The 14,720-nt window shown below is 44.0% G+C and overlaps 1 protein-coding gene across 6 annotated transcripts in view; it reads left to right on the top strand.

Annotated features, from left to right (window-relative positions):
- P3H2 (prolyl 3-hydroxylase 2) overlaps positions 1 to 14,720 on the top strand; it is a 71,604-nt gene that overhangs the window by 8,006 nt on the left and 48,878 nt on the right. Inside the window, exon 1 of one of the 6 annotated variants that reach the window (XM_069865416.1) lies at positions 11,926 to 12,642. The exons of the other annotated variants lie outside the window; for them this stretch is intronic. Coding sequence (XP_069721517.1) covers positions 12,592 to 12,642 — 51 coding nt within the window. The 5' untranslated portion in view covers positions 11,926 to 12,591. Of the gene's footprint in view, positions 1 to 11,925; positions 12,643 to 14,720 lie in introns of those variants that run through there. 6 annotated transcript variants of the gene reach the window in all.

Raw genomic sequence — 14,720 nt, 5'->3', positions numbered from 1 at the left:
CCATCGTGTCAGTGACTGAGCCATTTGCTGCCAACCTCCTGAGCATTGCAGGATTCTTGCTAGCAGGACTCTGGGCTCGAGGCAGTTCTTGACATCTGGAGCATGGGATTCAGGGGTTATTTATCTTATTTTTTTCCTTTGGAGGTGGTATGAATTAGTCATTGTGATTGGGTTTGTTCCTGAGGAGTAGGGAGTCCTGCACTCTGTACATGGCACGTTTCCGTGTGTGTAGCCTGGACTGAGGCTGGACTGAGTTTGGATACATCAGTGTGAACCCGCGGTGACCCAGCTGAGCACGATGGAGTTTCTCTTGCCTTTACACTGGGGAAACTGAGATCAGGATTTGGCTTGTGTTTTTTTTAACAGTAACCGATGGCAGGAAGGAGGGCGCCAATTTCCCTGGATGCTTTTGTTTCCAGCCAATATATTGACAATAACATATTGACATTTTTATTTCTTGGCCGTGAGCTGGTGATGACTAATGAAGGCAGGGGGTCTGCCTGTGTGTGGGTTCAGGCAGCTGAGAGCTGTTCCTTGCCAGTCTGTGCCTCCCAACCAGTTCTCCCTCTTCCCATGACAACTGGTCAGTTAAACAGACCCTCCAGATCTGACGTCACAGGTCAGGGATTTGGCCACCAAATAATTATAGCAACAAAAATAGCTTCGCCTCCCAACCCCTTCCTTCCCACATGCTCCTGCTGAATCCCAGCTCATAAATGTCCTTTTTTCCTTTCTTGGATGGGAAGCAAAGCCCGCATGTACTAGCTGGAACATATGGCAGAGTTTGGCTGCAGCCCATAGGTTGTGAAGGCCAAATACTTGCTTGTAACTTGTTCACTTTAAAAAAAAAAGAGGAGAAAAACACGTTCTTTCAGGGTTGGATGAAAGGCTGAGTCTGTATTCATGCTGAGATGGGAAGCAGATAGGCTGCAGGACAGCACGCTGACCACGCTGCTGTGCCTCTTGCAGCAGGGAGGTGACAGGCTGGCTACTGATCTGGTGGCCGTTGCCATCACCCTCCACTCAGGGCCCTGATGCTGGTTCTTGGGTCAGGCAGAATTTGCAGATAGGCTGCTTCGGAGAACATTATTGGCACTAGAGGCACAGAGCAACCGGGGAATTTTAAATGTGGGGTGGCCATGGGCCGGAGAGATTTCTGTCTTTGTAGCACTGAAGATTTTAATAAGGGTGGGGGGAACATCTGGTAGGTGGCAGAAAACACAGGAAGGAACAGAACATGAAGTGACGTTGTCAGAAATGGGCTGTGTCTGTCCCACCACAAACATGCCTCTGTCCCAGCAGTTTTGTGTCAAAGCACTTGGATCAGATTTGTGCAGTGACTGGTTTCCCTGATCATGCTGAATGACAGGTGCCTCTATGGGAGATGCATTCAGTGCTCAAAAACTGGGATTTAGCTACAAAGCAGGACTCATATTTGTGCCTTTAAAAAAAAGTTTACTTCCACTATAGCAAAATGCATTCTTAGGGAATGGGAGTTACAGTTTGGTAGGAGATCAGAAACATGCTTTGGGGATATTGTTGGATCCAGGGAGCAGTGCGAGGGGCTCTGCCTTCACTGGATTTGTTCAGGGCAATATTGCATAGTGTGCAGTCACTCTGGCACGTGCATGTCGAAGCTATTTGTAGTGTTGTGAGTGTGGGTACTGCAACATAGAGCTAGTATAAGAAGGGGTGACACAACACGGCTATTAAGAATAGCTGTGCCTGCAATAAATGGCAAATGATGCTGACATGGCTGCTTGCTGACCTGCATGAGGCTGGTGGGTTTCTGCCCTGGCAGAGTCAAACCTTTGCTTGCTGCCTTGCCAAGCAGTATCGCTCTTTTCTTTGTGTGGAGACACTTTGCCAGGTCTTCTGCTCCTCTTCAGTGCGAAGCCACTCTGGACTTCGCACATGCTCCTCTCCTTCTCAGTATATAGGAATTTTGCAATGGAATTTATAACAAACGAAAAAAATCAGAAAAATCACAAACCTGGTTGTTAGACACCAACATGCTCCTTCCACCACGTTTTTTCCAAACCAGCTGCAGTGGTGGCCTTGATCTCGCATGTCCCTGCAGAAAGAGGAGCCTGAGACCATGCTGTGTCTTATCAAGATTAGAGGCAGGAGCACTTGAATCCAGAGGGCCTTCTGTCTGCAGCTTTGCTGCAAAACCAAAAAACCGAAGAGTAGGCAAATCCTGCATTAGAGTATTGCAGGTAGGGCACTGCCTAAACCCACAGCTCTTTGAAGTCAGGACTGGACTCCCCAGGGTGTGATGGGGAGATGTACTGAAGTTCATAGCCCAGGGTTGTGGGTGCAACTTCTTTTGAAGATGGATCCAGCCATATTCCTTGCCAGAAAAGATTAGTGTGGTATAGAGAGAAAGGAATTGGAAAATACCCTTCAAAATATTTGCTGAAGGTGTTGCTGTGGCTGCCCAGGGACTGAAACAGAGTCTGTTGGTTCCCTTGCTTAGAAGGTCTGTTTTTAAAGTGGTTTTTGCCAAGGCACTGCCTGTTCTAAGGCTTATATATGTTTTGGGCCATCTGTGTCCTGAGTTACTCTGTCTCTTTGGAAACAGATAAAAAACTGTGAAGTTTCATTGAAATAATCTGAAAGGAAGAGCACTGACTTGCAGTACATTGCACTGCGCTGCTGCTTGAAAACACTTCCCCATCCAGGGCTGCCAGCCTCATTCAAAGGATCTGTGATTGAGCAAAATACCTTACCAGTGGGGAGGAAAAAGCATTGTGTCTTATCCCCGTTTCTCTTACTTATAGCGCTGTGCAATAAGTGATTTTTTTTTTTTTATGCACTAGTATTCCTGAGATGCTTAATTGAATGAAAGATTTAATTTATTTCTTAGGAGTCTTTCTAGGGATGAAAAAGGGCTCTCGTAGATGTGTAAATAGTTGATAAGGGATTGCCTTTTTTTTTTTTTTTTTTTTTTAAGGACTCTATTTAACCTCATTGTATTTTAAGGAAGCTAGAATTAGTTTAAAAAATCTTCTTTTCAGAGGATTCACCTCATCCATGTCCCATGTTCGGGTGTGTTGTAAAACATCCTACCTGCCAGGACTGCTGGTCTCTGTGTCACAGAGACTGAGATCAGACAGAAGTTGTCTCACATGTGGGCACTGCTGATCCTGGGGTAAGTTTTTGCAGGATTTTAAACAAGAGTTGTGAGATATGTTGATCTCTGGAGGTGGATGATGGAAGGCTGTTTGTTTTTCTTTGAAAGTTACAGCACTTAAAGCTGTCCCTGATCTGCTCATAATCAGTGCTCCCAGTTATCTTGGAAAACACTGCGCAGAAACTGTACTGTCCTTCATGATGCTTTTGAGAAGGATTGGATAGGAAAGGTTTGCATACTTCAGGCTTATTGTTTACATTCTTGTTCCTTTGCTGTTATTTTACGCTGTGGATGTTACAGTTCAGTGCCCAAGTGGAATTATCAGTGGAGTCAGATGCTGGAGCTGTGCTCGGAAGGGTCTCCCACGCCTCCTTAGTGATCTTCTGTCCTGCTCTTTAGGGTTGCTTTGGTGTCACAGCCAGCCTGTGCTGAATAGGAAAGTCTTGCTAAATAGGGTTGACAGTTGTCCTCTTGCATGCTCTGGGTGTGCATCACAGGCTTTTCTGATGTGCGTTCAGTCAACCATGGAGCTGGGGTGTTGAATAGGAAAACCTACTGGTGTTTACCTGTGCTGCACACTTGAGATGGGAAGGACTGCTCAGGTGTAAGAGCCAGCAGTGCTTGGCCCTGTGCATCAGGGATTATTTCATGGGAATAAGAATGTACCCAAGCCCAGAAGGAAGCATCTTTGGGAAGTGATCAGCATTACTGTGCCAAGTGAAGCAGCGTGCTGATGTAGCTGTTGGTGCTTCGAGGTGCTGTGGTTCAGCTGGGTCAATAGTTCATTATATGAACCCTTTCACAGTCCATCTTATTTAATCTATTTAACAACAACTTTGGAGATTATCCTCTATTATCAAGCGAGAAGAGAAAAAGACAGCTGAGGTCTCAAACATACTTAATTTTGCTCTGTTTGCTTTTGAGGCCTGGGGTAGGAAAGGTAGATTTTGGAGAAAGACAAGAAGGGAGAAGCTGCTTCTCTCTTTGTAATTTTTCCCATGTGCCAGGAACACTGTCAGGCCTTTTGGAGATTATCCTTGTAGATTCTTCTGTTGCAAAACTGCAGCAGATTTAGGCTGTGCTGTACATTCCCTTTTATATGTGAGAAGGCTTTGCTCTTATATACACTTGGTGCTGTAGCAGTCTTGAACATGGGAAACTCATCTGCATGTAGGACTAGAAACCATAAAGCAGTGCTCGGTTATCTCTTGTTTCAGAGCCAGGACGCCACTCAATGCAAGCGGAAACTTTGTCCCACTAGTGACCAATGACAGCAGAAGGATGTCAGTGCCGAGGAATTTCAGGCAGTGATATGTACCGAATGCTGCTGAAAATAGCAGGGTTTGGAGCCTCCCCAGTTGCACACTTTGTTCTTGGTCCCTCCTGAGGACAACGGCTCTGACTGCCAGACTCTGCAGTAGGTTGATTATGGATTTAGAAGACCGTCCTCACACGTGTCTGGCTTTGAAATCTAGCGGTATTAGCAATAACGCTTGCAGGTATATACTGTGCAATGACATAGGTGTATCTGTCCTATAATTTGAAAACACCGAGCTGCAGGTTTGTATAAATGGAAGGGAGTGTGACATCCTTATGCAGAGAGTAAGAGAGTTAGCTGAGTTGGTACCTATTCTTGCTGTGAACTTAAATCAGGTTGGATTGCTCAGGCTGATGACTTACTAAACTGTGTGGTGTGTTGAACTGTATGTTTGGAATCCAGCATGTTGGGTTGTCATTCGGCACAGTGCTCCAGTGTGATCCGGCAGACCTCAAGCTTACACACAGCAACCACCTGATAGTCCCGACTGTGTTTTGTTTGGGAGTGTGTGACCCAGACAAGTGCTGCTCTGGTCACTGGCAACAGTTTGAGAGGCAGGACAGAAATGGCTGGGTTTGGTCCGTTCCAGCTCGTATTTTGTCAGGGGCAGAAAAGCATCCAGCACTCCAAGCCTTGATTTGCCCTTCTGTGGAATGAGTTTGAGGTGCAGTAATTATACACCAGGCACTCAGTATTGTAAGACATAACTGACATCACATGCTTGGAGAGTGTCGTATGTGCTGCATGATGTCTGTGCACTGTGAGTGAGCTCTGATGGAAATAGCACACGTAAACAGTAGCAGAGTAATTAAGATGTTTCCTGTACTGAAAGAGAAAAACCCAGTGATTATTGAAGTGGTTTGCTCAGAGTCAATAGTGCTGCCTGGCTTATCGACAGAGCATGAACTAACTGTCCTCTCAGTGGAAACCAGTCGTACAGCAGTATGAACAGTCACAGCTGTCCTGCATATGAAAAAGACATACATGACAGCCATGTGGGTCCAGGACAGGTCACCTTCAGACATGACCCGTCAGTAAAGCTCCTTCACAGGTAGCACTACAGTATCTTGTGTTTCCGTGGCACAGGATTCCATACAGGATTCCATTTGTGGCCAGGTGATCTTTGTTACTTTTGCAGAGATCTTTTTGACTTTGGGACTTCCAGTATATTTTAATCCAGATGTCCTTACCTGAGCTGCTGCTGCTTAAGGGCCCTCAAAACTTGATGACAACCCTGGGATCTGGGGGAAGCGGTGCATCTCGGATGAGTAGGAACCCTAAATTTTTACGAGGCTGCAGAGCAATGGTTCTCCTTGTTTGAGGCCTTTAAAGCCTGATAGGATCGTTGTAGGAAATGTCACTCAAGGTGTGGAGGTTTGGTTTTTGGGGTTTTTTTTTTGTTGTTGTTTTGTTTGGTTTGGTTTGGGTTTTTTGAGTGGTTTCTGAGTTACAGACATGTTCTGGTTGAATCCTGGACTGAATCTGGAAAGCCAGCTGGCTTGTCCAGGGGCAACAGCTTTCATTTCAGACTAGGATGCACCTGGCTGAGGATGAAGGGTGAAGTGGGTGTCCTCAATGTCCTGTCACTCTGTCACATTACTGCACCATGCCATAAGTCTCATATTGTCATCATATTGTCATCACACCCCAAATTCCCCTGGGAATCTGCTCTGCACACCTATGTACTTATTTCTGCTGAACCTCATTGGCAACACCCCTACAATCAATGTGAGCTGGTGCAAGGAGAGTCAGACCCATCTTCCTCTGCTGTAGCCCAACCAGCCATGGGGCTGAGCAGGGCTGACAGCTTGTCCTTTTCTGCAGCTGTGCTGCTTGAGGAGAGTTGCTGAGAATGACTCCCCCTTTGCAGTGAGACTTTCTTTTTATTAATATTGCTTTGCCTTAAAAGAAAAAAAAAAGATTACTGCTGGAAAAATAATTATTTCAACAACCATTGAGAGGTGTTCAGAAAGCTGATATTCTGCTTAATTTCAAATCCATGGAGTGAACTGTAATCTCAGCTCTGGAGCATGTTTCAGTTTGTCTTCCTCCCATGGCATAGTCAAAAAGGAAATGTGAGTGTGAAAAGTAGGGCAGGGAATAGAAGCAGTAGAGGAATATTAGGGGAAACTGAGTCACAGCACAAAATGATCTTAGAAGACTCCACCAAACTGGAGGAGGAGGTCACAAGGATTCTGACCCATTTTGAGGAGGATGAGTTGTGATGGTTTGAAAGGGGGAGCTTGTAAAAAAATTGGATTTGAGCTTCTTTGTATAGGAAACTGGAACAAGAGTTTGTGCTGGGACCAAAGCAGCCAGGCGGGCTCTGCTGTGACTGGGAAAGAGGGAGCTGATGGCACTGTCTTGCACAGTCTCGACTTTGCACAAAGCAAATGGCTGTCCTTTGTGACTTTTAACTTGTCAGATATCTTATCTGCATCATGGTTTTGAAGTCCATGTTTTTTCATATTAATACCATAACCTTTCTTTCATAGGGCATTGGTCTTGAGCAGCAAGCATAGGCACATTTCTTTTCTGAACTACAGTTACATGTACTGTTACAGAAGAAAATTCACGCTGGAGCTGATCAGTCTTTTGAAGGCTCCCAGGTTAGCAATTGGGAGAATCTTAGCCTGTTCATAAACGCCCTTTCTGCTACAAAGTGAGGATTTCCAGAAGCTTTTGGCCTTTGCTTTAGCAAAAGGGATACGCTTACCTGGCATGTGATGCCGTGCCCCAAACTCTGCTTTACCGGAGACAGATGTCTTTGTATCCAGTTACACAAATGTTAGTATATTAAACTGCTCTGTAATGTCTTCCACAGACCTGTGCGTGGAGTCTTGTGGATTTGGGAGATCTCAGAGCTTGCTTGTGCATACACATACATGTGCACTCATGAGTGCAGAGCAAAGAAGATAGCAGTTATATTCCTTGAATCCTTTGGAGTTCCTCACTGGAAGAACTTGGCAAAAATATGGCATCCTGAATTTGTTAATGTTTGCTTCTTTGTTCACATTTGCTCATATCCCCAGAGGAATGAAGTAATTTATTTGGTTTGCCCTGCTGCTTCACACTCCTACTTATGAATGGTAGGAAACAAGACTGGGAGTATAAATAACCTGGCCGCATGTGGTTTTGAAAGACGTGTTCGCTTGCACATTAGTGTCCGAATAGAGTAGCTGGCTTTGAAATCCTATCAGTAAGGCTTTTGAGTAACTTAAAACCTTTCTAATAGATGCTTAGAATTTCTTCCACTCTGACATTGTGTAAGCCCCTGTTGAAGTTTCATTACCTCAGTAACCACAGAAAAGCAGCCAGCCTTTTCACTAAAACCTTCTCCACAAAGGTCTGGATTCTTTTTTTTTTTTTTTTCTTAATTCAAGGCACAGCTTTTTCTACTTTAAATACAGGGTGGAAGGCCAAGATCACATATGGATCTGGGTGGTAGTCATGCTAAAGACGGAGTATGAATGTGTCTTGTTCCCTACCTACCTCTGTGCAACTGCGCACTATATATGGAAATGACCTGTATAATTTTCAACATAAGTAGGATATTCAGTGCTTTCTTTAGAGTAGCTTATAAAAGACCTGTCTGAAACAGCTGCCATTTCATAGGCCATTCTTGGTATTTTCCATGCTTTAAATAACTCCACAGCTTTATGTTGTACTTTAGTGGGAGCTGTCTCCACTTTCTCTTTAGAAGTTGCTCCAGAGGCTTGTGTGTTGCTTCAGTGATTTGCCACAGGGCATCGTGACATGGGCAGTCACTAGTCCTATCACTCATTCTCCTGAGTGCAGGTTTCTTGGCAGAGGGGCTTCAGCCCTCCTCAAAATGGCACATGTGCTCCTCGGCATGAGGAGTTTCACCACCAAGCCCCATCAAGGTTGATTCCAAACTGACTCTTCCTGCCACTGGTAATGTAGAGTCAAAGAGTTATGCACGAGTAAAAAATACTTTTTTTCCCCCCAGCTTTTTGCCCTGGCCATTTTCACGCCGGGAGACAGGGACAGTGGATGCTGCTGCTATGTTGAAAGCCTAAAATCTCCTCTTAAAAATTTTAGGCAAACCTCTGCCACTAGCCAGTACATGGAGCTGCTGAGGACTTTATCTTGCTGTGGGATACTTCTAGGACTCTTTAGTATTGGGAAAGATTTTATTTTTTAACTTGCCCCCCTCCTGCTTTTTTTTTTTTATTTTAGTTGCCTGACCCCTAGCAACTGAAATCAATGGAAACTGAACATCAAGTGAAAAGATTTTTTATTTGAACACCCTGAACCCTCAGTTTAAAACCAGTCAAGTTTAGCTTGCTGATTCTTGGAGAGAGGCAAAGGAACAGACCTTTTCAGACACGAGGCAATTCATTACACGTGTCTCCCCAGACACTCTCATTTTCAAGTTTTTACTTTATTCAGACAACTATAAAATTAAGAGATTATTTTCTTTGGCACAAGGTCACGCCTATTTTCAGAAGCATCCAAAACTGCTCCGAATGCAGCAGTCATTGCTGCTGGGGGAATCGGTGCCAGGCAGCTGATCGTCATTTGTAGGGAATTCAGGAAAAGTTCACAATGCTTAGCTGGTGTTTTATGCTTATTAAAGCCTCTGTTTTCTCCTTCAGAGGTTTACTAATCACCGTATTTGTTCCTTAAGCACCAAGGTAGCAATCAGACTGAAATGACTGATGTTATTTGCTCATATCCAATACAAAGTTGCTGAAGTCTGGTAAGAAGATGAGAAGAATTCTGGGTCCTGAGAAAGAAAAGCTGTTACTTCTGTCTGTGCTTTGAGGGGTCAAAGGCAAGCAGCTTACCTTAGCTGAGCAAAGAAGCACACAAAGCTCGTTTAACAGCTTTGTTCTTTCATGGTGGTTATGGCTTTCTTTTTCTCTAGCTGGTGATTTTTTTGTGTGTAATCTGCACAGAGACAGCGTGCAGTTCTACTCTGTGCTTGCAGGTGGGATGCTCAGAGCCAGTAACAGGCGTACAAACTTCTGGAGTTGATGGACTTTAACCTTAAAGAGCCTGAATTGTTTGTAGTGATGTTGTAGATAATTTACTCAGAGTGTACAAGTTCAACAAAGTGAAAGGAATAAAAGATTTCTCTATTCCCAGTTTGTAACTGTGGGCAGAATCTGCTGGGCATCACACACCCACCAGCCCAATAAAATGAAAAGATATGAAGAGGATAGCAGTTTGATTGTGTGTTTTGCCACAGTTCATACCATGACTTGTTAATTATTCTGTCTAGAAGAATAAAAGGCCCCAGTAAATTGCCTTCTGTGGGGGGTGGCGGGGTGGAAGGCAATATATGACAGAAGGTTACCAATAGCAAATGGACCAGCAGACCTGCTTTGTGCCCTGCTCCAGTCAGTATGTGTCTCTCTAATGACCTGAAGTCCATCCCTCTTTCTTAATTTTTAAATTAATTTCAGTCATGTAGGTACAGCTCTTCAAACTCAGGTGCAGGTGGGTGGTTTTGCTCTACACCTTTTCATTGAGATAATTTCAGAAGGAGGAAGCCTTCACTGCACCATGGGGATTGGGCTGTACTGTGTATTTTGGCAGGTGCACAAGAATTATCTCATTAGCAAGCTGTGAATGTTTGATCTAAACTTGTTGTGGGGCAGCAGGTGTGAATTGTTGCCTGCAATTCATGTTGCTTTTCTTCTGTATCTCCTTCCCACACACCAGATGCTATCTTGTTCATTAATACAACCTCTTGTTTCCACCCTGTGCTTCTGGTTAGACCTAATTGAATCCACAAGTGGGTTGTAAACAACTTTTGGTCTTCCCTTAATATTCTCAGGGTGGAGGCTTGCCACGTGGATGCCGACGTTGCCACCAGGTTCCCCTCTGGCTGTCTCAGGTGAGATATGCAGTAGACAGGGCGATGAACCCATTTTACCATAAAAACTGTGGTGCTAGAGCTGCTTCCCAAGACAGCTAACATTTCATGTTCCTTACTGAGAAAGTCTTGCTGTAATCTGCTAGATAAGGGAAGTATTTTTATTTCACCTCTGAATACACTGCTTGCTAAGAAATTGGCTGTGCTGCAACTGAACATTTTTTGCAAGGAGAGGAGAGGGCTCTTGGTTACCACAGATGCTGGTCTTACTCCCTTACAGCTCGCTGAGTCAAGCTAGATGCAGCCCAGAGATGATGTAGGTTTCATCTCAGACTTTCCAGGTTTTTCTGTCCTTGCAGACCTCCCATCTGGTCATTGTGGTTTCAACCAAAAATAGCATTTAAGGGACTTCATTAATCTTTCAGGGAAAGAGCAGAGGAGGACCTGGAATTCTGTGTCTTTTCCATGAAGGACCGCGTGATTGATCCTATGGCTTCAGGAACTCATCACCTGAAGCTCTGTGATATATGGAATCTGGGAACTGCTCCCAGCTCTTAGCCCCTCACTGGGGTATGGGGATTGCTGTACTGGTACTGTGTCAATAGGAGTGACAATAAATAGAGTAGAAATGTCAAAATGGGTTTGTCTGGAAAGCTGTAGAATGGACCAAATCCTCACTAAGAACCATTTGGTCACATCGTTTTGAAACCAGGAGCCTGCAGTTTGGTGTCTCATCCCATAGGAGAGCAACTAAGTAAATTTTCAGAAGCCCCAAGCACTGACAGCTGTCATGAATCTCACACTGACATTCCAGAGGCAAATGCTCTTGTTGGCCTCTTGCAGAGCCAATCCCCTTCCTGCATTAACCTTAGAGTTAGGATGCTTTCTGGCTGGGATGCTGGCTGTTGCAGCACCTGGACCTGGGAAACCTTGTTGAGCTGGGAAGTTACTGTGGTGCTGATTCAGGACAGGTGGAGAAGATGCTGGAAGATATCTATATTGTGACATTTGCCCAAAAGAGATTTTTTCCGGGAAGAGAGTTGCTATAGTTCTTTCATAACTTCAGTTATATGCAACCAGCCTGGAATGGAGCCTGGAAAATGTAGAGTGTCATGGGCTTTTTCATTCTTGGTTGTACACAGCCTCTTCACATTGACTCTTGAGAAAGAGCAGAGCTCTGGTTTATTTTCCAGCTCGCAGCCAAGGCAGACTGGTCTCATGGAAACTGGATCCTCGCAGAATAAAGATATAGAGGTTGTTGTCTTGTTTTCTTTGCCATTTATCTTGCTGGAGAAGAGGAAGTGAAAGATTAGAAATGAGACAGGTATATCATCCTCTGATTAATATAAATTGTCTAGTATGCTTTGGGATGAATCCCAGTTTTCTTTGGTTATTTTTATTTTAAAGGGTGTGAAATACTAATCTGATTTCATCAAGCGACTCATTGATGCTTCTGATGCTGAAATGTCCCAGCATGAGGAAACAATCCGAGGCTCTATGAGCTTTCTTGGGGAGAGCAGTAAATCAGGCTGAAGCTTGAGATACCAGCTGGGGAGGATACAGATGATAGCTGTGGAGCACAAGTAGCTGCCTGCCTTTCTGATGCACTGATCTTGCGCTACAGATTGATTTTCTGTTCCTGTGGTTTTTTCCGAGATAACAGTGACATCAGTCAAGCAACTTATTTTCATCTACCTCTTTCCTGGGTCTGTACCGTTGGGTTCAGTAGGTTGCCAAGGAGCAGCATAAAATCAGAGGTGACATACTGCCTGGCCAACGCAGGACTCCTTTGACTTCTGGTTTCAATAGGAGGCACAGCTAGAAGAGAAGCAGTTCCCACCTGGAATTTCCTGTTTGGGTGCTGGGAAGATTATTAGGGATTCCAATCTTAATTAGAATTTTTCTGTTTCAATTAAGTTCCCTTCCTGATAAACCCTAGCCCCATACCAGATGTGTCATAACTCTTCCCTAAAATTCTACTCTTTTGAAGCTCCTCGCAATAACATAGTATGGACTGGCAGTGCAGAAACCACATTTGGATTTTCTAGTGAGAAAACCTGTTTGTCCCAGGCTTTTTCTTATTGCTGTTGTTACTCTTAGTAACATTGTGTGCACTAGGAAACAGATGATTAATGGTATGGTGGGAGGGGGAGGTTTATTTTTGTTTTTTTGTTTTTAGGCAACTGAAGTAAAAGCAGCTGTATCCAGTTAGAATAAAGGTCCCTAAGAGTGGCCAGCACTGGGAACTCAAGGAAGGACAGAACAGCAAAAATGTTGTGACATTTGTCTTGAATGCCCACCCAGCCTGCAGAACTGGTGGCTGCGAAGCAGCCTGGTTTGGAGGTTGATGTCTGTGCCTGTGAGAGCCCCCACTGAACTTTTATCATTAAGAATGTGTCTGGTTGCTTTTGAATGTTCATAAAATTTTTGCATCCATTTCCCCTTCTAAGTGTAATGGTGCTCTGTGTGAAGACTTGCCATCTTGCCTTTGATCTGAAATTGTTACCTCTTCCTTCCTCCTGCTGCCCTTCATTGTAGGTTATTTGTTTATTGGTAACTCAGTCAACTCCTTCAGAAGTAAAAAATTTCTTGAAAAAAAAAAAAAAAAAAAATATGGGAGCAGTGTCCCTGTGTAGGTGATGCTATTTAGATTGTACTTTCATGTGGATGACTGACATATAGAGTTCTGTGACATATTAATAATGTGCATGTGTGTTTGAGCAGGATGGGGAGGTTGATGAGGTGGAGGGGTCACAGGGTGGTGTGGGAAAATAAAAAAAATCAGGCTCTGTGATCCACCTGACAAACCTGCAACAGGATCTGCTAGGAGCTGGGGCTGGGTAAGTTCAGAGCACAAATAGGATGATTATTTCTAATATTAAAGGCAGTTAGCAATTGCAGTGATTCATAAAGAACTAGGGCAAATTATATGTCCTGGGAAATCCTGAACTAGAAGTGAGTAAGACCTTTTAGAAATTGAAATTACTTCTTCCAAGTCATAGATTTGGGGGGAATTTTGGAATAGGAGGCACTTAAAAAACTTATATCCAACTACCTGTTGTGATTATGTGCTTATAAAATCTCCTGAGAAGGAGAATCCTGAATTCCCAAAGGAAAATGTGCTTGAGATTGCCTGCCCTTGAAGTTGGGAATTTTTCCCTGATAGCTACTTAAACATTTTTGAACATTACAAACTAAGCTAGTGGGCAGTCCCTAATAAATAGGGAGAACTAGTTATTACCTTTCTTCTTATGTATCAGCCGCTTATGCATTTGAAGGCTGTTTTCAGCTCGCCTCTTGGTTTTGTTCAATTCTATCTTGAGAAAACCCCTGCTTTCAGCCATCCTTCCTGGGTCAGGCATCACAGAGCAGTTTTCCCTCTTATATTTTTTTCCTTTTTCCACATTCTGCTGGACTCTCCTTGGTTTGTGTTCATTTTCCCCAAAGTAAAAACTTATATTTCTAGCTTTTTGTGTCCTTTGGTGGACTGATAAGACTAATGCTATTGTGAGAGACATTGTCTACAAGAGCAACTTGCATTCTTCAAGTTATTCTAGCACTTATATTTCTGCGGAAATCAGATTATTTGCCATGGAGGTGTATCCTCTGTCTTTTTAAGTCTAAGGCTGTGTTAAAATTATGCTGGGCTAAAGTGGTATTTTTTCCTGGAGCTTCTAGGAAGGGCTCTTCCTACTGAGAGAACTGTCACTGACACAGACCGAGGGGGGGTGACACCTACTTGAGATTGCTGACAGTACGTGTAGATGAGCAGATGTTTTGGAGTCAATAGCATGAAAAAAGGCAGCATTTCCTGTTAGAGATGGTTAATCTGCTGGGGAAGTTGCATTCAGGGCAGAAACCTCCAGAGCATAAGAGTCCTGTGGGTGGTTTCTTGTGGTATTTTTCCAGAGGAGATGCTGATTTAATACTTCCTGTTGTTCAGTGCTGTAGTGGGATTCTCCAGTTCCCAGGGCAAGAGAGTTCATGGTGCTGAGCCCTTGCTTAACGGTGTGCAGTGCAGTGGCTGCGTGGGCTCTTCTGGGCCAGCAGATGCAGGAGATGCTAGATGCTGCTTGTCAATCACGTTGAAAAATATGTCTCAGCTCATAAGGAGGACTCTAGAGAGCAGCGCACAGCTGCATGGTATTGCTCTGGAAGCAGATGTCATTTGGGGAGCCTCCTGCCTTGCAAGTAGTTGGTTAACGTAGTAAGATGATAGCACAGGGTCCAAGCAAGCTACGTTGTACCATGAAGGTAAAAATAGTGTCGAAGATAATGAATTCTTTAGTGTTTTGAGTGTCCTGTGATCACGCTTACAAGCAGATTCCCTTCCACTAGGGAATGAGTTGTCTGATCCAGACAGAGGAGGTGTCTTATCATGCTCCTCCCCTGAGGTATCTCAGATTCTTTGTATATTAGTT

The sequence above is a fragment of the Phaenicophaeus curvirostris genome, chromosome 10, assembly GCF_032191515.1.
Source record: "Phaenicophaeus curvirostris isolate KB17595 chromosome 10, BPBGC_Pcur_1.0, whole genome shotgun sequence".
In the NCBI taxonomy this organism is placed as follows: domain Eukaryota; kingdom Metazoa; phylum Chordata; class Aves; order Cuculiformes; family Cuculidae; genus Phaenicophaeus; species Phaenicophaeus curvirostris.
This window is presented reverse-complemented; position numbering and strand designations above follow the sequence as displayed.